General features: G+C 42.6%; 1 protein-coding gene across 1 annotated transcript in view; it reads left to right on the forward strand.

The window, feature by feature from the left end:
• LOC306792349 (uncharacterized protein) overlaps positions 1-24,841 on the forward strand; it is a gene marked incomplete at its 5' end in the record, with an annotated part of 86,344 nt that overhangs the window by 46,272 nt on the left and 15,231 nt on the right. The window contains 34 exons of the mRNA XM_079289420.1: positions 1,154-1,192; positions 1,297-1,350; positions 1,483-1,536; positions 3,504-3,611; positions 3,705-3,758; positions 4,889-4,942; positions 5,103-5,147; positions 5,693-5,746; positions 6,520-6,564; positions 6,657-6,710; positions 7,299-7,343; positions 7,429-7,482; positions 7,602-7,646; positions 8,306-8,359; positions 9,392-9,436; positions 9,512-9,565; positions 10,302-10,409; positions 10,879-10,932; positions 12,471-12,524; positions 12,719-12,763; positions 13,205-13,258; positions 14,839-14,883; positions 16,179-16,232; positions 16,550-16,603; positions 16,724-16,777; positions 17,578-17,631; positions 17,858-17,911; positions 20,014-20,058; positions 20,870-20,914; positions 21,467-21,574; positions 21,743-21,796; positions 21,915-21,968; positions 24,106-24,159; positions 24,479-24,586. Coding sequence (XP_079145546.1) covers positions 1,154-1,192; positions 1,297-1,350; positions 1,483-1,536; positions 3,504-3,611; positions 3,705-3,758; positions 4,889-4,942; positions 5,103-5,147; positions 5,693-5,746; positions 6,520-6,564; positions 6,657-6,710; positions 7,299-7,343; positions 7,429-7,482; positions 7,602-7,646; positions 8,306-8,359; positions 9,392-9,436; positions 9,512-9,565; positions 10,302-10,409; positions 10,879-10,932; positions 12,471-12,524; positions 12,719-12,763; positions 13,205-13,258; positions 14,839-14,883; positions 16,179-16,232; positions 16,550-16,603; positions 16,724-16,777; positions 17,578-17,631; positions 17,858-17,911; positions 20,014-20,058; positions 20,870-20,914; positions 21,467-21,574; positions 21,743-21,796; positions 21,915-21,968; positions 24,106-24,159; positions 24,479-24,586 — 1,956 coding nt within the window. The remainder of the gene's footprint in view (positions 1-1,153; positions 1,193-1,296; positions 1,351-1,482; positions 1,537-3,503; positions 3,612-3,704; positions 3,759-4,888; positions 4,943-5,102; positions 5,148-5,692; positions 5,747-6,519; positions 6,565-6,656; positions 6,711-7,298; positions 7,344-7,428; positions 7,483-7,601; positions 7,647-8,305; positions 8,360-9,391; positions 9,437-9,511; positions 9,566-10,301; positions 10,410-10,878; positions 10,933-12,470; positions 12,525-12,718; positions 12,764-13,204; positions 13,259-14,838; positions 14,884-16,178; positions 16,233-16,549; positions 16,604-16,723; positions 16,778-17,577; positions 17,632-17,857; positions 17,912-20,013; positions 20,059-20,869; positions 20,915-21,466; positions 21,575-21,742; positions 21,797-21,914; positions 21,969-24,105; positions 24,160-24,478; positions 24,587-24,841) is intronic.

Consider the following 24,841-nt stretch of genomic DNA (forward strand, 5'->3'; position numbering starts at 1 on the left):
TTATTTAATTTTGTTTTATTTTGAAATGTTGATGTTGGAGGCACAAAATCATGTAGAAGCTGACCTTTGTATGTGCCCAGTTCCCTGATAAAGGCCCAGTGTCAACAGCTGACTTAAGATGGACTATGTTAGGTCTCGTTTCTACTTTCAGATTTGATTCCACCAAATCACACTGTCCCTTTAAAGCTCTCACATATTTAAGATTTAACAAGCAATTAGCACACCAAGGACTCTCTACTGACCAACAAGAAGGCAATTGTGACCACACACAGCATCTCATGAATCCTCTCCTCATGGAGAGAAACCCCAGCTGTTTCTTGAATGTCATGGGGGCTAGTATATTAACGAGATATAACACGACAAACTGTATCATTTTTAAGTTTTCAGAAGATGTATTTTTCCGCTATTGAAGGAGGCTAATTGTTTCCCCATGCCTGTGTTTTTGTGCTAAGCTAGGCTGAACACGTCCTGGACTGATCTCACCACTGAGTGCAGAGAGATAAATGATAAATAATCTCAAGCTTTCCATCTAAATCCTCACAAGCGATCACATTTCCGAGTGTTCCTTCCAGCATCTTTCCAGTTGACGCCCTCACACATGATTGCTGTTGCTTGCTCTTCTCTCCGTCAACACTTGAGCAATGAATTGTCAGTAATTTGAAAGAAACCCTGGACAGCAAATGTTCTTCGAGGCCGACCCATTCTCCCCAGACTATCGATAAAACCTTTGACCCCGCAGTCATGGTGCGTGCAAGCAGATGCTCTGTCCTCATCTGTGTAATCTCTCTGTAGCAGACACAGCTGTATGTTATAGAATACACTCGGCAGCATGTCAGCATGATGGAGAACTGCAGTTATTGAAAAAAGACGACAGAAATAAAAGTCTGTTCGTAGTTTGTGACGGCGATTTGTTTCTGTGTGTGCTTTGAACTTTATGTGGGGAACCTGCAGAGGTGAACTTTCATACTTCGATTCATGCTGAATGAGTCAGTGATAAGGCAAAGCTAGTTTAACTACAGACACTATGGTGTTTGGGGGAAGATGGTAGAATTCATGTTATTTGTTCAAACGAGGATTGGTACCATCCATTCTGTCGTGTTATTTGTGCTTCTGGACCTGTAACTTATCCTGCGTCTTTCCATTCTTTCTGTAGCAAACCAATTTCTACCAGTTACTGCGAGCTGGTTGGCCTGTAAGTATGCTGTGGCGATTAATACACTTTCTTTGTTGGGGTTCAGCAGCTGTTTTGTTAGTTCCTGCTGACCAAAGGCTGGTTTCTTCTCTGTGAGCTTGCAGAGTAAAGAAGGCCCTGAAGGACCACCTGGAGAGATGGGCACGTCCGGCATACAGGTTAGAAATGTATTCATAATTACTCATGCGAAAAATGATGAACCTGAATATATAACATTGAGAGTAATCTCTCTGTGGTGAGTATTTCTAAATTGGTGAATGGTTTGTATGTTCCCTGCTTTTCCTTCTTAGGGGCCGGCTGGTGACGCTGGGGAGCGAGGACGACCAGGGATGCCTGGAGAGATGGTAAGCACCCTAATTATCACTTCCTGGTCCAGAAGTATCTTTATCGGAGTAACTGACATGTTTGAAAACCTCAAATTTACCAGAACTCGCCCAAATCTGTCTTTTTACATCCAGAAGATCTTCTGATGTTTTTTTAATTTTGGGTTAGTGCGTTGCTGCCTTGGGGGAACAGACACTGCTACATGTGGACAAATGATCCTTCCTGGCCGTGTCCATGTAGTGTCCATACCCTCCGCTCATGTCATTGGTCGCACATTCACATTCCTGAACATTGTTCACTCAGCTCATCTGGAGATGTTTTTTCAGACTCTATCAAGCCTTTGAAATATAACATGATTATCAACAAATGTTTCCAAAATCCATGAAGTTTTTATTGTCCGCCCGGCCCCGTCTGTCTCCTCACTGTGTGCCCAGTCAGCTCATTCAGGGTGCACATGAGAGCATGAGAGCATGCTGCATGCGTGTTCCAGTTAAACTTGTGCTTACGTCGTAGGCCCCGTCGTAGCCTACTCCATCGCTACTGTTGCGGCTGTTAAACGGTGGATAAATAGTTTGAGCATCACATCCTCAGTGAAGTGATCAGAATTGTATCAATTCGGTCCGATAACATTCGGAAAGTCTAAAAGAGCCACACGCAGCAGAGAGATGAGCAACATGTCATATATATATACTGTAACCATACATTTGTAATCAACCCTCACCCACGACTAGTGGTGGTTTCAGAGCCTTCAGCGTTTCAGAGCAAATATTAGAGATTCGTCGATATTTTGGGCATTGTTTTATGATAATTTCCCTAAAATGAAATTTGACATTTTAGGGTGTCACTGGAAACTTGGGGATGTTGATCAAAGTTTAATTTCTGTGGGACTAAACAATGCTCGTCCATACACTATGAGTTTGTAATAATAGACACACCAGCAGAGTGGAATAGTTTTGAGTTCAAGTAAATAAATTGTAAGCTGGTGGAGCAGAGTGAGAGTGGTTAAAGCGAGTGGGTGTTTGGAAACCCTCATGCGTGGAACTCCCTATGACGTAACCGTTCTCATATTGACAGAAGAAACAATGAAAGTATTTGTATTGCCAAGTTAAGATGTTCCATCTTTTTTTGATGAATTTTATTATAGTGAGCTGTTGTTGATCCACTTTTCTCAATTTGTCTCGTGATATCTCATACGTTTCACATTCTACCACTGAGACCTCCCTTCTGCTAATTTAGTCACATCTAATTTGAAAACTTTCAACTTTTAAAAAAGCAAACGTGCGTCTTGGAAGTCCACTGTGACCATGTGGAAAGTGCAAGGCCTTTCATTGTGTGAGGTCTGGGCTGGGTAACGAGCTGGTGCTGAGGAACAAACATGGTTTGGGATCGTTGGAAACACTCAACAGCCTTTGGTGTCGGCTCTGTTTAGATCCTGTGAGGCAGAGAGTTGAGGTCCACTGTTTGTGTTTGAGGCTGTGTGCAGAGTCTATGAAGAAATATGAATTCATCGTCCATCAGCGCTGATGTACACGTGTCGTGTAAGTGTATGCATTTAATCAGTGTGGCCATCGGGGGTTACCCCTACCAAGCCAGTGGGGCACGCTCACATGTAAAGCTGTCCACTACCGGCACAGGTGGTGCAGCCATTCCCTGTGAATATGTGCATGCTGTCCACCTGTCTGCAGGCAGACTTATTGCAGGCCACAGTCTTCTTGACAGTGTGTTGTTATTTGGGAGATGCCTCTTCTGTGTGATGACTGGCTCTACTGAGTGGTGGAGAGGGTCAGTGTCTTCACAGTGCAAACCTCTGATTTACAATACTGTGACGCTCACCTCACTGTGAAGCTGCACAGTATTGTGATGTTGCTCTCTGTATTTACTTTGTTTCATTTTTTTAATTTCTATTCCGATGTCATCACGATTCGCTAACAGGTAGATAAGAAAGAGGTCAGTATCAACGGCAATAATAATTGTTGTTGTCTTACAGGGCGAGTGGGGTCCCAGGGGCCCTCCAGGAAAAGCCGGGGCCCCAGGGAGAGACGGGGAAAATGATGGAGACGGTCAGCCCGGGTTACCTGGTGCTCCTGGATCACAGGTGGGCACATTCTGTATGGTGAACAGTTAAACAGTACAGCATGGGTGTTATTTATTGTTTCAATGTTTCCGCCTCTTCTCTGGTTGACATCAGGGCCCGTGGGGATACAGGGGAGAGCGAGGGTCCACAGGGGACAAAGGTGATGAGGTGAGGAATGAAACAGCACAGCTGCTTTTGTAAGAACAACCGGTCAGTCCCACTTAAGTTTTAGATTTACTGTTTGTGAAATTGTCGCCAAGAAGGAACGTTTATACTGAGTGCAGTTTGAGCCAGAGCTCATGAATGCTACGATTTATCAAATCAGCACTTAGACTGTCACTTGCAGAACGTTTTTGCGGGTTTTATTTATGATTAGCTGTAACTTTTATCCAAAGCACTTTCACCTGACGGGTCTAGTTCGGCCTGGGAGTTCTCAAATCTTACATTTTGTCAAAACACAAGCAGCCATTCAATACTTTTGACTAAATAAAAAACTCAAATTGACAAATTATTTGATTTTTTTTTTTTTGGGCAATACCAAACGAGGCTTGACATAGAGCCTGTGGGAGAAAGTTGTCTCGGCTGTATTTCTTAAGGAAACTTAAGAAGGCACGTGCTAAGTTCTTGTCAACTTTTATAGTGGAGCAATAGAAAGCAATCTCACTGCAAAACATTACAAACTGGCATGTGGGATGTGCATGGTCCAGGACAGGAGGGCTGTACAGCTGGTGATAGAAAAGCCCAGAACATCATTGGTTCCCATCTGCTGCGCATCAGTGATATTTATCAGAAGAGGTGAGAAGAGGAGCCTGCGAAGAGCTAAGAGGATTTTAAAAGATGATACCAACCCCAGCCACAACCTGTTCAAAGAGATACAGAAGGATCAGCTGCCTGTCCTCTGGCTGTGAGACTCCTAAACTCATCCTCCACCCTCCATATATAATATTGTTTTTTTGTGTTTCTCTGGACTTCAATCTGCATTTCCTTTTGCAACCCTGTTGTAAAATGACAATAAAATAAGCTTGCAACCTTTAGCTGCTAAATGCTACGAAATGTTCACCAGCTAACTAGTTGCTAACTAGTTTTCTGTCTGCTGTTTGGTGCTGGACAGGTCGTGTACCGAGGTTTTTAGCTAAAAACAGCTGTCTGCTGCGACCAAAGGCAACGCTATGAGAAAGTCGAGAAGATACAATTTGCAGGCCTGATAACGTTGCTAGACGAGCTGTCGTGTGGGGCCCTTGTAACATAAGAACTTTCTTTGTGAAGTAGACTGACGCTTTTCTTCTGTACCTCTTCAGGGTCTCATTGGCTTCAAGGGTCCAGGAGGAGGAATTGGCGAACCTGGTGAGAAGGTACTCATTGGTGCAATTAAATTATCATCATCATGAATATTTCAAATAGAATTAGAATTAGTCCTGGATTGAACCATACTGCCTGTGGCTCTGCTGGCTTCTCTTTTTGAACAGTACAGTATCGCCTCCTGATCTTGGACTGTGTTTTGTCTTTGTTCAGGGCTCTACTGGATTACCGGGCCCACCTGGTCCTATCGGAACACCAGTGAGTGTCTTGTACCCTTCCTGTTTAGTTCCTTTTTACATCATATGAGTAAACCTCGGAGAGAAAATAGGTGGTTCATAAACCAGAAGCATTTCTCCTTAATCTGTGACATTAAGCTGCTTACACATGAAGAACATGTCATGAACAATCTGCTCGACAAGATGCCAACACATTACAGGATCAATGTAAAACAATGAGGAGGAAAGCAGATGTAATATGTAACACATTTCTGACACATCCAACTGGTGTGAAATAAGAGGAACAAAACAAACGATCCGCTTTTGTGAAAGAATGACATGAGCCTCTCGATCCTTTTTAATCCCTAATCCAGTCCCTCTTTGAATTTCCAGGCAGAGAGGCACTGACTGCCATTTTCTCTTCGGTCTATTTTTGGTTTTACTTTGATTCTATTTGGCATGAAATCAGAAACTCTGCCTCATAGTATTACCACATGCGCTCTGTAATCCTTGAAAGCAGCGTTTTCTATGTATTTTAATGATGTATTGTTGTTAAGGTGACATTTGATGCTTGAATCTTCCCTGCAGGGGCCTCAGGGGACCCGAGGTGGCTACGGGCCAGACGGGCCCCGTGGGCCTGATGTGAGTGATGTGCCGTCCGACTGTAGCTGCTCGACAAGTTGCTTTTAAGATTTGCTCTCCAGCTTTTTTTTTTCTACCTTGCACAGCTGTGAATGATTCCTCTAGAAGTGAATGTTGTGATCATGGCTTTCACACTGGTTCACCACTACTTCACTGTTTGTATCATGTGGTGATCTTAACATTTCGTGGGTTAGTTCAACCAAAACATTCAAATTCAATCATGAAACAATCATCCCAAAGCAACTGCAACAAGTGACGTTTGTAGCAAACAAGAACTAAGCTCCTGTATTTGCATGTCGGCGCCATTCTAGACTATTGAGCTTTGCTTCTTTTTGTGGTTGAGCTGAAAAACAATACAGGATGTTTAGCATCAGCTCTTTAAACGGCTTGTTTCAAATGAGTAGAGAAGCCAAAGGAAATATCAGACGTTTGAAACCAGTGTTGTCATTTGGCCACAGAGGACCTGGATTTTGCAGCATGAGCAATTTGGGGAAATTTAGTTGACATCCATCTATCTATCCATGTTCTTCACCGTTTCACAGCATGCTTTGGGAGGAGGCACACAACTTCTGCATGTTTTGCAGCTGGAACAATTTCTCAATGATGTGAATGAAGGTTGCGATGCACCTGCTGTTTACGGGCTGTGTTTGGCTTTAATACAAACTTCCATAAAGTTATTGGACTAAATTAGTAGTGAGTGATAAATGGCTGTTCTGAACCGATGGACAGTGTGAAGGACGATACTCATGCTGCTATGACTTTGTTGTCACCAGGGGGAGAGTGGACTGGATGGCCCTCCAGGTCTGCCAGGGCTGACGGTGAGCAGACAGACTGATTAGAAGACAAAATATTCGTATGTTGGTGGCAATTATTCATATATGTATGAAACGTGTTTGTGTGTGTGTCCTAGGGCGCAGCAGGTTTCACAGGACGAGTTGGTGCTCAAGGAGTTAATGGCTCAAGGGTAAGATGACGCCACAATGACGACGTAACATGCAAGTTAAAGGTGTTTTTTCCCAAGGCATGCAACTAATGATTACTTCCATTGTTGAGTTAAGTATTTGTTAGACTGTTATGTGAAACATGAGTTCCTCAAATGTGTTGTTTTGTCCAACCAGCACTCCAAAACGCCAGTGATATTCACGTTAGTGATATAAAACAAAGAAATTCTCACAAATCACAAGCCTGACCCAATGAAATGATTGAAGGTATAATATGTGACTTCTCCCCACTGAAATGTCTCCAAATGACTTAACCTATGTATTATGTTGAGTTGTGTACTTAGATTATCCCAAATTTGCCAACTATTTTTCAGCCTTTAGAAATCTGTTTTTTTAATCCTCTTTGCCAATGCGTCATAGCAGTCTCCCAGAAGCTGTCGTGAAGTTACTTCTTATCCAGTTTTTAGCCACCATTTTAAAATGCACGTTGAATGTTATTTCATGTATTTATACTTCATGTCTGGAAACGTTTCACAGACGTCAGACTGAGTGGCCAAACTGAGTTTGCAGGTGACTTCTTCCGTTTATAAGTTGTTTATTTTTTCTTTCAGGGGGACTTGGGACCTGCTGGCAGTGTTGGTCCCAAAGGCCCACAGGTATACATTTTGTGTGGTAATATATATGCTGCAGTTATTCAACATGCTGGACATGTTTAGAGACTGAACCTTCATTTTTTTCTAGGGGCCTCCAGGTTTAGAGGGACATATGGGACCTCCAGGACGTAGAGGGACCCAGGTGAGTACAGTTCAAGGCAAGCCTGTTAATGGGGACTTTTGACACGTCTGGGTGCTGCTCCATTCACTTTGCTGCCAGTAAAGTGCAGGAGGTTTAAATCAATGTGTTCATCTCAACAGGGACATCCAGGACTGATCGGTGCTGCTGGACCTAAAGGAGATCCTGTAGGTTATTTTATTGAGCTGCACACTAGAATCTTTAGCATGAAGTGTCCTGGTTTACCATTTTAAGCCAGTTTGTTTAAATTGCAATGAAGTGGAATTAAAATCAGTATATCGTGCATGCATGACTGAGGGAAAAACATGAAGAGGAGTTGAAGTTCTCTCTCAGTTCTCATGTGCAGACAATAAACAAGCAAACATGCAGTTCATGCCAGAAACAGCCAGGAGAGCAAAGATTTACTCAGACAGCCAAAGGAAAAGTTAATACAATGGACCGATTTTTGACAGAAAATCAAAACAACGGGTATTGCTCATAAAAAAATAAACTTGAAATCTCACTTTCAAGTTCAGTGTCTTTGTAGTGGGAAGGCCTGGTCTCTTTTATGCTGCTGAAGTAAAGTTTAACTTCCATCATGGATGTCTTATTTCTGTTGCATAATATTCACAGAGGCTCATTTTGTCGCTAGTTTTAATGGTTGATGAAGATTAAGACGGCGGCGTTGAAATTTAATTTGGACAGAAACGGTTTGAGAGCCACTGGTTCAGGACACATTGTATCTGTTGTGTATTCTCCCGATAAAGTCTAAAGTAATGTATCAACATGTAGAGCACAGAACATACAGTAATGTGTACCGTCTGTGTTTCTTCTCTTTTATTTCCAGGGGCCTGTGGGGCCCGTGGGTGCCCGGGGGGATCCCGGCATTGAGGGGCCCATGGTGAGTTGTTCTTGATTATTATCGGGTATTATTACATAACAGTAATGTAGGTACACACCTTGTTTGAATAGATTTAGGTTAAAGTGTTACAAGCAGTTGTGAACGTGCTGCACTCTGTAGGTAGACAGCAAAGTGCAGCCTCACAGCGCCATCTACTGGTTGTAATGTCTCATTGGACCATGATGCTGTGGGACACTGAAGCCACGGTTTCTTTTGTTCTCTTTGTTCTGGTGATGCAAGACAAATGTCAGAGGAATCTGACAATCAAGTAAAATCACAGATTAGTTCTGTATTCCCTTGGAAGCCCTTTTAATAACCTCTATAGTTGCTAAGCATTTAACTCAAGATTCAATACTTTATTACCACAATAACATGATTGATTGTAATTCACCTTGGTCACCTTATACTTCGACAAAGACAGAGAAAGACAAAACTGGTTCACACAAAGAATAAAACAGAAATATGCATACTCGTAAAATAATCAAAATAGCATAAAACACTGAAGCACCCTTGGAGAAACTAGCAGCAACGTCAGATGACCCACCAGATGAAGTGCTTCACGTGCATTAGAAAACATCTGCCCCAATGCACAAAGAGTTAACCTGCCGAGTGGCCTGCAGTGCTGTTTGGAGTGTTAAGGAAGCAGACAGCTTCAGGATAAGTGCTGCTCTCCAACCTGGATGTGTTCTGTGAGTAGGAAGGTCAATTCAAAAGGTTGTTAGCCGGGTGAGAGGGATCCTTAAAACGTTAAGGGCCTTCTTTTGTAGTGTAGCCTTATATATTTCCACTAGAGGAAGTCTGGATGCAGCACCACTTTGTCCAGCTCTCTCTTGTCCTCGGCTGACATGTTGTCAAACCACACATCTACAGCGTTGGTAAAGATGCCCTCCACTGCTTGAAAATGGTAGTGGTATATATCTTTTGAATTATTTGAATATGGAATGTGATCATTTCACTTGTATACACCGAGAATTTGTTTCTAAATGTGCATGTTGATCCTAAAATGCCGAATCCACTGTTGATTATTTACAGGGTGCTGCAGGGAGACAGGGTCCTATGGGTTTTCCTGGTTTAATGGTAGGTGCTCATTATACCTTTACAAACATATTTACCGCAAAACATTATTGGCTTTGACTATTTTCTTCTTCAAAGGGTAACAGGGGACCTGATGGGGACAAGGGGGATCCAGGACCTAAAGGCGACAAAGTAGGAGCCAGCTTCTTCTTCCTGTTCACTCAGGAACACTCACAGAAGAAAACAATGCAATGTCACAGAGCTACTTGAAGGAATAGTTCAACATCTTGGAAGATATGTAGAGCTGTTTTCCTTTCGCGACTTAGATGAGAAGGTTGATACCTCTCACAGGAAATACTGTATGACGCAACAACCAGCTGCCGGTTAGCTGAGCTTAGCACGAACACTGAAACAACTAGCCTGGCTCTGGACAAAGATAGCCCACTAGCACCTTAAGAAGCTCACTAATTGACATTTTTTAATCTGTACAAAAAACAAAGTGTTTTATGAGATTATATCATTACCATAACCATCGCCCCAAAAGTTATCATGTCAAGCTACCCGTTCTGCTGTTTGTGGGAAGGTTTCTCACAGCAGAGCTTTGTTTTGGACACATTTTGCAGGTCAGTTGTATTGGAGGACCTGAAACGATCACAAAATATGAATAGAACAGCTGCCAACGGTCATGTAACGCTCACATGGACATTAGATTAGTGGTTATCATAGCACACAGACAACAATTAACAAAGATACAAGGGCAGCTGAGAGAAACTGAAATTAGATATTTCTTGAAAGGGTGCAGTCACTTCCTGGTTGCCTGGCAGCAATACCCCCAATATCGCAAATAATCATATTTGCCAAAATGCGAAACTGCGGTCTCTGTGCCCTTTTCATAGAGAGAACATTTTCCTTTGTGTTTTTATCTCAGGGCATTCAGGGAGCAGCAGGTATTCGGGGTCCTCAGGGAGAGAGGGGCCCCAACGGCTTCCAAGGTTTTGCAGGAACCAAGGGCCGGCCTGGCCCCAAAGGCACTGAGGTACAGTGGAGAGCAACGTTAGCCGTCATCTCTGTTTTTCTTTTGTGACACTGATCTACAGTATTAGCGATGTGGAATGGATGTTTTCTGGCAAAGAAAAGAAACATTTCTAAGGTCAAGCATGAACTCTGATGCTGTGTGGATATTTTAATTAACAATTAACTGCAAGAAGATTGAGCTAAAATGTATTATTATGAATTTATTTATATTTTAAAGGCAGAAATCATATTTCGTTCTTGGAAATTTTTTTCAAAGAAAATACGATATGTCCTTAAATAAGTCCCAATATATTTTCTCAAATGTAAATTACTCAAACGTTTCACATAACATGCCACTTCTTTGAGTGTTTACAAGCAGCCTAGTATTTGGGGCATAATACTGTATAACGTGCTCTTTTTAGGAGAAAGAAGCTGCCTGTTGAAGGAGAAAAAGGCGATGCGCTTGACTGGTTTTATATTTCCTCATCCAGGGCACAAATGGAGAAACTGGTCCTCGGGGAAAACAGGGCAGCCGTGGGTTAAAGGTCAGTGATGATTTGTGCGTCTAAACACTAATGCTGCGTTCACACCGGTCGCGTTGATTTTTTGACGCGCGTCGAGATTACATACAAAGTCTATGCACAGACGCGATGAGACTGGCCCGCCTCGATTTTGCGATCCCGCGGCGCGTTGGACGCGTTATTGCAGTGCGGTGGACGCGGTGGACGCGTTGGACGCCGCAAAATCGCCAACGCGCGAGTTGAAATTTTTCAACTTCAGCGACATAATCGCGTGACGCTGTGGCGCGATAGCCTATCAGCGTTGAGTTGCTCCCCCTGTCGTCACTGGCTTCCTGCCGTTGTTGAATCAGGAAATAAATCCTGTCGCCGTCTGTGTTCACCCAGAGCGCTACGATACCTCATATCAACAGAGACCGGACCAAACTATGTGTATGCATGTGTGTGTGTAAACCATACGGTACAAACAATAAATAGACGCTGCCGTATTTACGTCTACGTGACGTTATTGAGTGCTGGTGGAGCTGCTACGATGTTAGCATAGCCTAGCACCGATCCATCAGAGCTCCATTGAGAAGACCAGTAACCTACAAATCGGTATCATTACGTAGTTATTTCGGAGTCCCTTTTTGTCGGAGAAGACAAGTACAAATCGGCATCATTACGTAGTTATTTCGGAGTCCCTTTTTGTCGGTTTATTGCCGTTGAATCACAGCCAAATCAGTTTATTTTGTGTTCCTACAGCTGTAGTAAACAGCGACCGGTGGCTTGCTAGACAGTGAATACAGCTCGATACAATCCACGGAGCTCCTCTGAACAATATTATGAACCAGACATGACGGCGTTTGGCATTCCGATGTTTGAGGGACTTCCACAACACGTACAAAGCAGCAATTGTCCTTATTCCTGTCATGGTTGACGGCGGAAAACAATGGCGGTCAGATCGAGGCTTCCAGGACGATAAACCACGCCCCCTCTCCGGCGCTACGAGATTTTGCAGCGATCGGTGTGAACACGACCGGCGGCGCGTTGGACGCTTTTTTGCAGTGCGTTGGACGCTTTTTTGCAGTGCGTCTAAAAATCAACGCGACCGGTGTGAACGCAGCATAAGACACGTCAAATGACTTCATATGTTGCTCCATTTAACTGAAACATTAGAGCCCCCAGTGGCCTCCTGCATGTACATTTAACTACAGTCGTGTAAATTGTCACGCTCCTGGTCAGGAATATTTCGTGATGTGTCATCCGTTTTGAGTAAGGATATAAAATGAAAACATCTCGTGTGATTATTAACCTTTTCTTAATCAAGTGCATGTAAATATATCTCGTCAAAAGTAAATCTATGTTGTCAAAATCAGCCCTGTGGTCATTATATTTGTAATCGGTAGCGTTGAAATGTGTAATATAACTTTGTCACATGTCATTTCTGCTTCCTAAGCAAACATAGGTCAAGAATAGTGATCAGGACAACATATAAGTGAACACAAACACCGATGTAGGCATTTCTGTTCTATAGTGGATAGCGATGCTCAGCCGCACTCATTAATATCTGAACCTCCTTGAAGGGAAACAGGGGACCAGACGGACGTAACGGCAAACCAGGACCCAGAGGGAACAAGGTACTATGATAACATTTTAGATAACGGATGAATAAAAACCGAACAAAAATGCAGAATTAGAGCCGGCCTGTAAATTCTCCTATCCATCCTCGTCTTCCTGACAAATAGCTCGGCTGTAGGAGCCTGTTGTGAACGTTGCTCTGCAGTTATAGGGTATTGATGTCGCCTTTCTCGCTCTCTTTGCTCTCCTCCAGGGCCGGGCGGGACAGAGGGGCCACTCTGGACAACCGGGTCCATCGGTAAACTTAAAGCCTTTCAGGAATGATTTGAAATGTAGTCGACGCTGAATTCCACATAACTCTGGCCATGTGTTTAAAATGCAGGTCACCACTGATTATTAGTGTTACAAGTTCAATACCTTAATTCATTTTCATTTCCCTAATATTCTTTTTGTTAATATTAAGCAGATTTCTTTGTCATAATCGGAGGATTTAACATTCCTATGCTGTATGTTTATACTTAGCAGCGACACGTTTCTGCTCTACATCAACATTAACCCTCCTTTGACACTCAGCTGTCATAGTGACCTGGAAAACACAAAAGTGATGCTTAGACTAGAGTCTTTAGATTGTTACACTCAGTCACACTGCAGAAATAGTTATCTTATATGAACTGTGTGTGTGTGTGTGTGTGTGTGTGTGTGTGTGTGTGTGTGTGTGTGTGTGTGTGTTTCCTCACAGGGTTTTACGGGGCCACCTGGACCAGAGGGAGCAGAAGGAAAGCCTGGTACACAGGTTCCCATTCTCTATCATATTTCAATCATCACCTGTCAATGTTGTGTCTGTGTGTCCTCTACTTGCTGTCACATACTGTACAAACATTTGATATTCTGTGAATTCTTTTTTTATGATGATGTGGACTTATCACACACACACACACACACACCTCATATAGAGGGGAGAGACAGCTCACTGCACATCATCACACACTTTTTTTTTTTAAAGAAAACTGCTTCCGAGTACAAGATTATCTGGCTTAAAGGAGTGACATGCTGAAAGACTGCTGAGATGGAAATGCCCCCAAACTGTCAGGATTGACTCCCAAGTAGAGTCCAGGTTCCTCTCATGTAGTAATTGTTGGTTAAGCCATCAGGAGGCAGTCTGTGTACAGTACAGTGCTTGTGAGCTGTGACAGTAAGTTGCGTGGAGTTTGTGCTTTATTGTGACTTGTGTGTTCATCACTGTGTTATTCATCTTTGGAAGAGGACACGTAACTCGACTGCTTGTTTAGTTCTAATAGAGGTAAACGTTTACACATTCATAATCAACAACTAGACGATTAATTGATTTGCAGATTGATAAAAGGTTGACGGTAGTTATTGTGATGCATGGTAAATAATTCTCTCTAAGGTCATTCACAAGGAAATATGACAAACACGCTCTGTTTTTTTTCTCTTCTTTGTTTTATATCACAAAACAAGCACATTCCACAGCCATGGCAAACTCAGGATGGGCCATTTCCTTCTGACGAAAGAATGAATCATAAATAATAATAAAAATAATAACCAGATTAATAGATAATGAATGCAAGCATTATTTGCAGCCCTAAATTGGGATGACCTTTCCGGTTTTAATTCTAAACGGTTTTAATGAAATTGCTGAAGGTGTAGCTGTGATGATCGATACCGCTCTCTTATCTGTCCGCTAAATGTGAAGCTACCGCCAGCAGGTTAGCTCAGCTGAACATAAAGACTGGAAACAGCTCCGTTCAAAGGCAACGTAATCCGCCGCCAGCACCCCTTAAGTTTACTCCGTACAAAAACTAAAGGGTTCTTCTCCCTGAGGTTGCCAGATCCAAGAAGAGTCCAGCACACAGAGCCTCTGCACATCTTTTTAACCCGAGGACAGATCCTGCTTCCAGTAAAATACATTATTGTTATTATATTTATGCCGCAGTAGTCACTCAGCGCATCCTGCTACCTTTCTGCCTCAAGGCTGGTGTAGCTTGTGACATGAGTGCTACAAAGTGTTCAGGAAAATAGGGCAGCAGAGCATCAGCGGAGCACCACTGACCTGATTACCGGCACTTTATATCGCCTGAGACTGCCTAACCTTGCCCGGGTGTTTTTTGTTGCATTAACTGAACCATTTTACAATGATTTTTAAACATATGTGAGAGAGAGAGAGAGAACGACACGAATCATCTTGTGGCTGTAGCTTCATGTTTAATGAGCGGATAGATGTATGTAACTATAACTTTAGGATTAATTAGAATGCATTAAAGTAATGATATTAACTGTTTGCACTCTGAATGACCTCAGCTGTTGGTAGAAAGCCTTGTTGGTAATTCTGTCCTGTCTCTCTCTCTGTTTCAGGGTCCCTCTGGTGCAGCTGGCAGCGCTGGCACTAAAGGCCCGTCGGTAAGACAGTTAATAATAATAATAATAACTTTAATTTATATAGCGCCTTTCAGGGGACCCAAGGCCGCTTTACAAGATTAACAGTTTAGACAAAAACAGTTTAGACAAACAGTCAGAAAGACAGAACTAGTAAACTGGGGGCCGAAAGCCTTGGCGAACAGATGCGACTTGAGGGCCCTTTTGAAGGCGTCCAGAGTGGAGATGTTGCGGGTCACCGCAGGGAGAGAGTTCCAGAGGGTGGGGGCTGCCACACTGAAAGCTCTGTCCCCGAAGGTTCGCAGTTTGGTGCGGGTGGTGGCAAGCAGGCCAGAGTCTGAAGACCGCAGGTTCCGGGGAGGGGCATGTGGGCGGAGTTGGCCTCAGAGTGACCTCAGCATTCGGTTCATGACATCATCCCTCCAGCTCGTGTTTTTAGCCTCTTTGCCGCAAGCTCAGGGTTCAGCCAAATGAAAACAAATCATTACAGTTTTACAAGACAGCTCAGGATTGAATATGGAGGACTTTATTGCTTCATGAGCAGGACAACACAACACTGCTGGAATAAAAATGTCTTACCAGGACCGAGCAGAACCTGCTTCCAGCCAGTTAAAGGTGTCGGGTGTGTTCACTAAAAGTGTCTGGGGCTGATCAGAGGTCATGTTACCGAGATGCGATTGTTGGACATGTGGTTCGAAAACCATTAATCTGCTGCTGGCCCAGCTTTCCACCAGATGTTGGGACCCGGCTGCAGGGTTTTAGAGCGTTAGTGAAGTCCAACACTGATGTTGGGTGATCAAACTTTGTCATTATTTTGGTCACAATGGTAAGAGTTTTCTAAAAGAATTTAAGGTGACGCTGGATGAGTCATTTATATACAAATGGTCATTATTGTGTGAAGTATATCTTTAAGTAATAACGCCAGAAGAACTCCAGAGTTACAAGTTTGGTGTTGCCAAATTAAGAGTCACCATGTTATGAATTACTCTAGTAACAAAGACAAATGTAGCCTGCTGAAGAGTCTTAAATTGAATCATAATCACCATTACGTTATCCATAATGACATGGCCAAATTAAATGGCCGAGACACAATTACAAGGAACATTAAGCAGCAAAACACTGGACAAACTCATTTAATCCAATAATTTAACAGCTCAGTGCCCTTTAGTAAATTGTTAGAAGTAAATGACAGTTTGTTTCACATTTGCCCTTTTGTACTTTTGATCCACTTTGTAACTCTCATAATGTCTTCTCTCATCTCGCTCTGTACGTTTTCTGTTGTTTTAGCAGTTGTTTGATTGCCGTTGCTTCTTTTCCAGGGTTTCCAAGGAATAGCTGGAGAGAGAGGAGCAGATGGCCCAACGGGTCCTCCGGTATGCTTTGTTATCCTTCTGTAGTTGTCCTTTGGAAGAGTTTTTCAGAGTTGAGACAGCCAGGCAGGGAGTTTGTTGTGCAAATGAACAGATCATCTAAAGCAAATAGCTCGAGGGAGAACATACGGGTTGATTATTAATCTGTTTCCTGTGAAACAAATGTTTAAGCCAACAGAAAGTAAGCTGAGCTAAAACGCCGTGGTGATATCAATCACCGAATCTAACTTCCAGTTAGGGAAATGTGCACTTGATTAATACGACAGATGGTATTGACTGCTACTTTGAACCTTTGGTGACAGAGCGCTTTTATCTGACAGGGGCCACCGGGCAAACCAGGACCTCCAGGATCACCAGGACCCCCGGGAGACAAGGTGAGTCCACAGGCACAGAGCAGTCATGACCTCCATGACATCAAGACACACAGATATCCGTTGTGTGTGTGTGTGTGTGTTATGTAGATCTGTGTTTTGTGTGTGTTTGTTTTCTCCTAGGGTTTCACAGGGAAGCAGGGCATGGAGGGACCTCAGGGCCCAGTAGGCATGTATGTAAGTGATTCCTCAGCAGGGCACATACAAGGAATGCACCTGCACTCCCACTTTACAGCACATGATGCACGCAGAATATACACCACGGACAGCACACTGTGACATTGTTCATTAAGGCACTTTCAGATTCTTACCTGTTGACACAAAATGCCACTGGTCATATGAGTCATTGAGAAGTTTTTTACCAACAAAGTGAGGACCTGCTACAGTAACTGGAGTATAAGATGTTCGTTGAAATATCGTGTTTGTTTGGTTAGAAATAGACAAAATGTTGTGTAATTATAACATTAATGTGAAAAAAGAGGTTTGTTATTCAGAATAAAGATGTGCTAATTGGATCATGGGATGGAAGTGAGTATGAGTATACGCATCATTACAGGCCTAGTTTTCAATGGATGTTCATGTTTGGTTTTTATGTCCTACACACACACACACACAGACTCGATTGGTTGTTTTTCTGCTAGAAGAGGACATTCTTTATCGTAAATGAAGTCCTTCTCAGTTAGCACAGCTCAGAAAATCCTTTCAGTAATATAAAGGGAAGAGGAATTTGTGAACTAAATGTAGATTAACTTGAATACCCACTGGAGTCCTTCAAAGAGATAAAATGTGATTACAGCTTGTAAGAAAAGAGTAATTACTCTACAAATGGTCTTTTTATGAGCCATCTTGAGTCATGCCTTTCGTCTGTATGGATCCCCACCATTATCTGGCAAATGGTGTGCAGTGCTGGATGAGCCTTTGTGGCATCAACTGATCATAAATTAAATTCTTCCACCTGCTGTTCCTTCTACCACCAGGGCATCCAGGGCAGCGTGGGCATGCGTGGACCTCCGGGGTTCACAGCAGAACGGGTAAGATCCTCTTTCTCATCTCAAATGTTAAAGAAAAACATGTGGAGGATGTTAAACAGTGGAGTTCAGAAAAGGAAAAGCCATTTTGTTACAAGTAAAGTCATCTGTAAATCAGAAGGTAATTGACGTTTAGATATTTTCAATGATGTATTTGACAATGTGAGAACAGACTCTTTAAGATGTGCTGTGAGAAACAATACTGTCTCTTGTCTTTGCTCTGCACCAGGGTGAGCCAGGGTTACGAGGTTTACCTGGGCCTGTTGGGAAGCCAGGACCTGCAGTAAGTGTCTGTCGTTCATATTTCTTTTTTATTTCCTTTCCTCGTCCCCCAGGACGCCATTAGGTTAGTGTGTGAGAGGAGGACTGAGCACTGTTCACGGGATTATGGGGGTCACACCAAGGAGCGTTTAGTAAATAAGAGTTAACCAGTGAAGTGTGCAGCTGGTGTGAAGGGACGGGCTATTTATGGAGGCGATCATGTCGCAGTGATTGGTTTTGTTGGTCACTGGTGGCAAATCGAATGGGTGATAAAGGAGAAATTAATTGCTCCGTGCTCTTTCCTCCAGCCTGTCCGCTGCAGTCCAGAGTGCCGGGTAGCAGTTGTCCCAACATGTCCCAGCTCTGTTCCACAGCGCAGTGTTTGTTCGTGGGGTAGAAAAAACATGAAGAGGACACAATAGAAAATACAGTACAAAACTGAACATTAATCCCCAAAACACCAAATACAATGGTAAGAAGTAGGGGAGTAGACTCGCTAAATACTCTTTAAAGACACACGTGTATACACCTGAGCATAGAAATGCAGGTTAGCACACACACACACAGCTTTCTTATTATTATTTTGATAATTAGACATATCCTCTCCTTTGCCTGGATTGATGGCTTTCCCTTTGCTTTGCTGTCGTTGTATTCAGCTAAAAGGTCAAACTTTCATCTTGAAACTCTTTTGAGTTCCTGCACCCTCTAAATCAGCCTCCCTCTTTTGGTTGGTGAGATTTGGGATTAAGAAAGTCCCTCTTGCATGGAACGAGTTACTTTCAGTCATGGAACTGGGACTGTTCACTTCTTGTATCGTATTCCCCGCAGTGTCACAGGACACACTTTGTGCTCACTCACACGGTTCGCCCACTGCTGGTGAAATCCATCAATCTGTCACGGAGGAGAGCTATACTGCGCTGAGCGGGGGGGATTCATCAGCTACTGGCTTGAGTGCTGAATGCAGTAGTAAACTGAATGCTTTAGTGCCCACGTCACTGAATGCAATGAATGCCACACTCAACATGGGAGAAAGATGGACAACCTGAGGGAATTTCTGCGTTCTGATTTTTTTTTAAAACTCACGTCCATACTTTATCCTCAAAGGGAATAAAAGCAAATGTAATAAGAGCTCTGGATAGTAGACGGATAGCAGCCATGAAGCCCCGAGGCTAGATTTAAATTCTGTCTTTTAGAAGAAAGATCTTCATTAATGTTTAATCACATCCAATATTTGACAGAGTTGGATGTTAAGGTTGAGTCCTTTGGAACCCACTAGCTATGGATCTGATAAAGATTTAGACAACACTTGGTGTTTCCAGCAGATTTCTGGATTAACGGATATCTGGGCCAAGACTTCCTCGTCCATGCGCCGCTCACCGTTTACAGTCCAATTAGAAACTGAGCCAAAAGACATTACAATGGAGGTGAGAGACGACACCTACGATGGGATTGTTGTTGCCAAATAGTCACGCAAATAGTAATCAAGATCATCGTCAGACGATAGCTGGTGAGTCCCCAGATTCCAGCCAGTGAGTTTCTCCTCTTTTTCTCTCCACCCGGACGGTTTACCTGCATTCAACCAAAGTCCGCGAAAATGTGGTTGCTCAATACTACTGGAGCTACCGGAACGCTTCTGATAGACAGATCTTGTCCAGTTGCTGTCATATTTTGCATTCGTGTGCAGATATCTGTTGAAACAGAGAGCTAAGCGCTAACTTAACAAAAGTAGGCATGAGTACAAGGCAACGATGCCCACTCTCCCTCTTCCTGTATATGTTACAAGTAAACGGGTCAATAAAAAGAGCAACGCATAAAAGTGAACAATTTTCAGGCATATTGTGTAAAGACTCAGAATACCACGAGAATAAAACAAACTTGTTCACAGGAGGGATAAAAAACTGCTCGTTAAGCAAAAGCACAATTATGTCACGGCTTGTGGATCACTTTCGAAATGTCCTTTTATTATATGTTTAGCTTCATTTTGTGCTACACATTTTCAAGCTTACACAATAAACTTATTGTCTCTTATTATCTCTATTGTTTCCCCACACACTGCTCAGACAGAAGTGAGTGGTGGGTGTGATTGGCATGTTCTGACTGGCTTTGCCTGTTCTTCTTTATCAGGGTCTGTCAGGCACTTCTGGAGACAAGGGACCCCGGGGACCTCAGGTGAGAGAAGCATTTAATTGGAGAGTTTGTGCTCTGAATGAGATAATAAAATGTTTAGCTCCGTCTACATGTTGTTGATGGACTTAAACGGTAATGCCAGTGGTTTTGAATCGTTTAACTATGTCTCAGTATCACTTCTGGTCTCATAGGAAATGTAATTATATTAGTAAAACCATCACAGAAAATGACATCCACACAAGCTAACAATGTTTACAGCTAAAGTTTCTCCTTTTCTTTCTAAAAATGCTCCGAAAAAGCCAAGTGACCAAAAACACCAATACAGGTCCACAGATTTACTACTATTCACTGAAGAGAGAGACAGAATTCAAAGCAATGTAACTAACGTGAACACTAAAAGAACAACATGGTTTTCCGAATGTTACTTTAAATTTACTCTCTTCAAAATCAGCATGTCAGCTTTGATCTTTTTAATCCAGCTTTAGCATTAGCTTCATGCTAATTGTATCTTATTTTGGGGTGATCTCATGGATTTTGTAAAACTTTAACGGTGGCGTTTGTATTAAACTTACTTCAAGAAATAAAGGGACATTTGGCAGCCATTGAAGCTTCTGGAAGAGCGTGGTGTGAATTTACTTATTGCTGTTTTTGGGACTCTTTGTCATGCCAGTAATGGTGCCCTTTGGAAATAGGATTCAAACAGACACAGTCAAATAGATTCATCCTTTAAAATACTGTATATAAAATATTGACGTCCATTTTTAAAGTACTAATAAATCCACTTGGAAACTTTCAGAACCATCAGACCATGGCTTTTCATTTTCTGCTTCCTGACTTGTGTTGTTTCTCACAGGGTCGGCCTGGAGATGAAGGGTCCAAAGGCATACAGGGCCCACCCGTAAGTTCTAGTTCATAGTGAAGGTTCATAGGACTCTATTTTCACAATGCTACATCATTTTGTGTGTTTCAGGGAAAACTGTTAAGTGGCATTTTAATTTGACAGTGTTTTTGCAGTATCAATACAATATGATAAAAGTGATTTAATATAAACAAAAACATCAATTCAATTGAGGAAGAATTCACTAAACCATGAAATTGTTAAAGCGCACTGCTGCTAAACAGAATGAACAGGTGACTTAAGTGATTCGTTAACATTGATGCTGATAATGTCTTTGAACCAATCATCACAAAGTCTGGAAAATGACAGCTGGACTGTCGTGGTTGTGGACCACTGATTCATAAAAATCAAGTTCACAGTTTGTGTGTCTGGCTGTGAATGTCTATTTGTTTGCATGCGCGCTGACATGCATCTCATAATGCATTTTTTAATTCAAATTGACGATGAATCGACTGAATGTTTTTGATAACCTGTGCCCAGCAAATACGCACTGAAGCGGCAACAGATTGCATTGCATTGTTTCGACATTTGACCCCAAAAATTCTATTCTAGGGCTCTCCAGGTCTCCCAGGTGGTGATGGAACAGCTGGAAAACCTGGACCCAGGGGAAGTCATGGGCCCCCAGGACCTCAGGGGCCACAGGGGCCTGCAGGAATCTCAGTGAGTGGGTACCTACCATCAACTGCTGCTTTTATCTCTATGTTCTCCTTCTAGTGTGGAGAGATGGAAATCCATCAATGTTTTCATTTAAATGAGTCTCTGAACACCTGGTTCACTTGCACAACATAGAACACGTTGTTTGACCACATGTGTGTTTGACGTCCTCAGGGCCCGCAGGGTGCTGATGGGTCGTTAGGAGCAGCAGGGGAAAAAGGACACAAGGTAAACTACAGTGCATGTAAGAATCATGTCTTACCAGTGTTTTATTGTGAGATTTAAGTCTGTCCAACCTTCGTTCATGTTCAGTTACTGACACTGAGACTGCTGCTGTAACCTCCAGGGTTTACCCGGCTCGCTTGGTGATGCTGGCCCCACAGGACAAGACGGACCACAGGTTGGTTTCATGGCATAGTGAAGCAAAGATAACAATGTTTTCATATATCCAGTGTCAGAATACATTTGTATTCACCTGCCCTACTACTAAATTATAGGCCAATATCAAACCTCCCATTTTTAAGTAAAATAATTGAAAAAGCGGTTTTCCAACAGCTGACCAACTTCTTGGCCATAAATAACTGCTTTGATGTTTTCCAGTCAGGCTTTCGACAGCACCACAGTTCTGAAACTGCTCTTGTTAAGGTTTTCAACGACATCCACTTAAACATAGACAATGGCAGAAGTTCCGTCTTAGTGTTACTGGATCTCAGTGCTGCATTCGACACGGTCGACCATGCCATACTCCAAGAAAGACTAAAAATCTGGGTGGGACTCTCTGGCACAGCACTTAACTGGTTTGAATCCTACTTGAAGGGCCGAGAATACTTTGTGTCTGTAGCTGATTACACATCAGAGCTGACTAAAATGGCATGTGGTGTTCCCCAAGGTTCAATACTGGGGCCTCTTCTGTTCAACATCTACATGCTTCCACTCGCTCAGATTATGGAAAACAACAAAGTGTGTTATCATAATTATGCAGACGACACACAAATCTACATAACTATGTCACCAGGGGACTATAATCCCATACAAGGGCTGGGTAACTGCATTGAACAAATCAACAACTGGATGTGCCAGAATTTTCTTCAATTAAACAAAGATAAAACAGAAGTAATTGTTTTTGGTACCAAGGACGAACAATTGAAAATCACCGCTCAGCTTCAATCACTGATGTTAAAACCCACAAACCAAGCCAGAAAGCTAGGTGTAGTTATGGATTCAGACCTCAACCTGAACAGCCATATCAAGACAATTACAAAATCAGCCTACTATCACCTGAAGAATATATCAAGGATTAGAGGACTTATGTCTCAACAGGATTTGGAAAAACTTGTCCACGCATTTATCTTCAGCAGACTGGACTACTGTAACGGTGTGTTTACAGGTCTCTGTAAAAAGTCCGTCAGAAAGCTGCAGCTGATTCAGAACGCTGCAGCTCGAGTCCTCACTAAGACCAGGAGGGTGGATCACATCACTCCAGTTCTGAGGTCTTTGCACTGGCTTCCTGTCCAACAAAGAATTGACTTTAAAATCCTGCTGTTGGTTAACAAAGCACTGAATGGTTTAGGGCCAAAATACATCTCTGTTTTAATGAATGTTCTTAATTGTTTTTAAATCTCCTTTTCTTTTGCCTTATGTTTTGATGCTTTTAATGGTTTTATGTGAAGCACTTTGAATTACCTTGTTGTTGAAATGTGCTATACAAATAAACTTGCCTTGCCTTACTCTTTCTGGCGCTCCCTTTATTGTGGAATAGAATAATAGTTTCTTCAAATTGGGAACAAACGTCCGACTGGAGTCAAGGAGGCTTACAACTGTGTGGAAATAATATTTCAGCAGAAAAAATATAAAATTCATATTGCACATACAGGCTTTAGTTCTAGTTTCAGATGCTGTAGATGTCTGTCCTGTCTGTGCACAGAAAGTACTGACAGGTGCTGATTCTGAGGACAGTGTTTGCTTTTATCTCCTTACCTCCATCAGCGCATAGTGGGTTAGTTGCTGCTCTGTGCACACAAGAGGAGACTGAGATTCAGTTTCAACAAAATACAAAGACAAAAAGCAGCCAGGCAGCTTAAAAAACAGTGTGATTTCTGGATAAATGTGCCGGTGGGTGTACAGATACCATGCAGCCTCACTCTCGATATACTGGACACTGTTTGTTTAGCAGCACCTCTTAACTTCTATCTGAGGTGAAGGGAGGCAGTGTACTATGGTAGAGCATCATATGTATATCCTACCAAGTTTAACATATTTTTCCTTCAGGAACCACAACAGAATAATGCTTCCACAATTACTTGACCACAAACTGTAAAGTTAGTTTGTTTTATCCGAGATTATTTGAAAAGGTTAAAATCATATTTGAGAGAAAAAAGGTAAATAAGTATCATCACCTTCAACCAGTTACCAAGGAAATCCCCATTTGCTTTTGGGATCAAACATCACCAGTGTGTTCATCGACATTTACTGTGTACAAGGACAGTAGAGGACATTCTACTGTCACCTGATGACTGTGTTGACTTTTGACCCATCAGGGTCTCCCAGGCCAAACAGGAAATGAAGGGCCACCCGGACGGAAAGGAGACCAGGTCAGTGATCACAGCGGCATCTTTGCAATGTTGATTGTTGTTACTGCGCAAAGCATAAAGGTCCCCTCCTCTCAAAAATGTGGGGTTTTTTTCTCATGTTTTCCACATACTTTAAAACGTGTCCTGAGGGGGACACGGACTTAGTTTAAGTCTGCTTGGTTTGTAAAACCTGAGGCCAAGTTGACTTTGTTCAATGTTGTGGAAGAAGTCTCTCTAGCCTTGGCTTTGAGGGAATTAAACCCCTTAACAACCAGCGAGCATTGAAAAGCCTGCAGTCAGTAACTGTTTCTGATTTCAAGTCTTCTTGTGTACTTCTTAGGGGGACCGAGGGTCTTGTGGGAAACTTGGTCCTCCAGGCCCCCCAGGAGAGAGAGGACTCGGGGGCTCGAAAGGCTTACAGGGGCCATCAGGACCAGAGGGTAAAGAGGTAGGTGCATTCATCTGCTGTTTCTACAAAGATGATCTCTTAACTTGAAACGATTAGACGTTCCCACACGTGTTCAACCGCTGTCTCATAAATGACAGCAGCTCTACAGGAGGTGATTCCAATCCAGGCACATCACCAGTACCTCCCCCCCCTCTTTACATCACAGCATCACACAAACATCCGTATAAAGTGTGTTATGGTGAACAGATATGCTTGTTGTGTTTTTTATGTCTTGTCAGCATTACAGATTATTGT

The sequence above is a fragment of the Melanostigma gelatinosum genome, assembly GCF_949748355.1.
Source record: "Melanostigma gelatinosum genome assembly, chromosome: 18".
NCBI classification, from domain to species: domain Eukaryota; kingdom Metazoa; phylum Chordata; class Actinopteri; order Perciformes; family Zoarcidae; genus Melanostigma; species Melanostigma gelatinosum.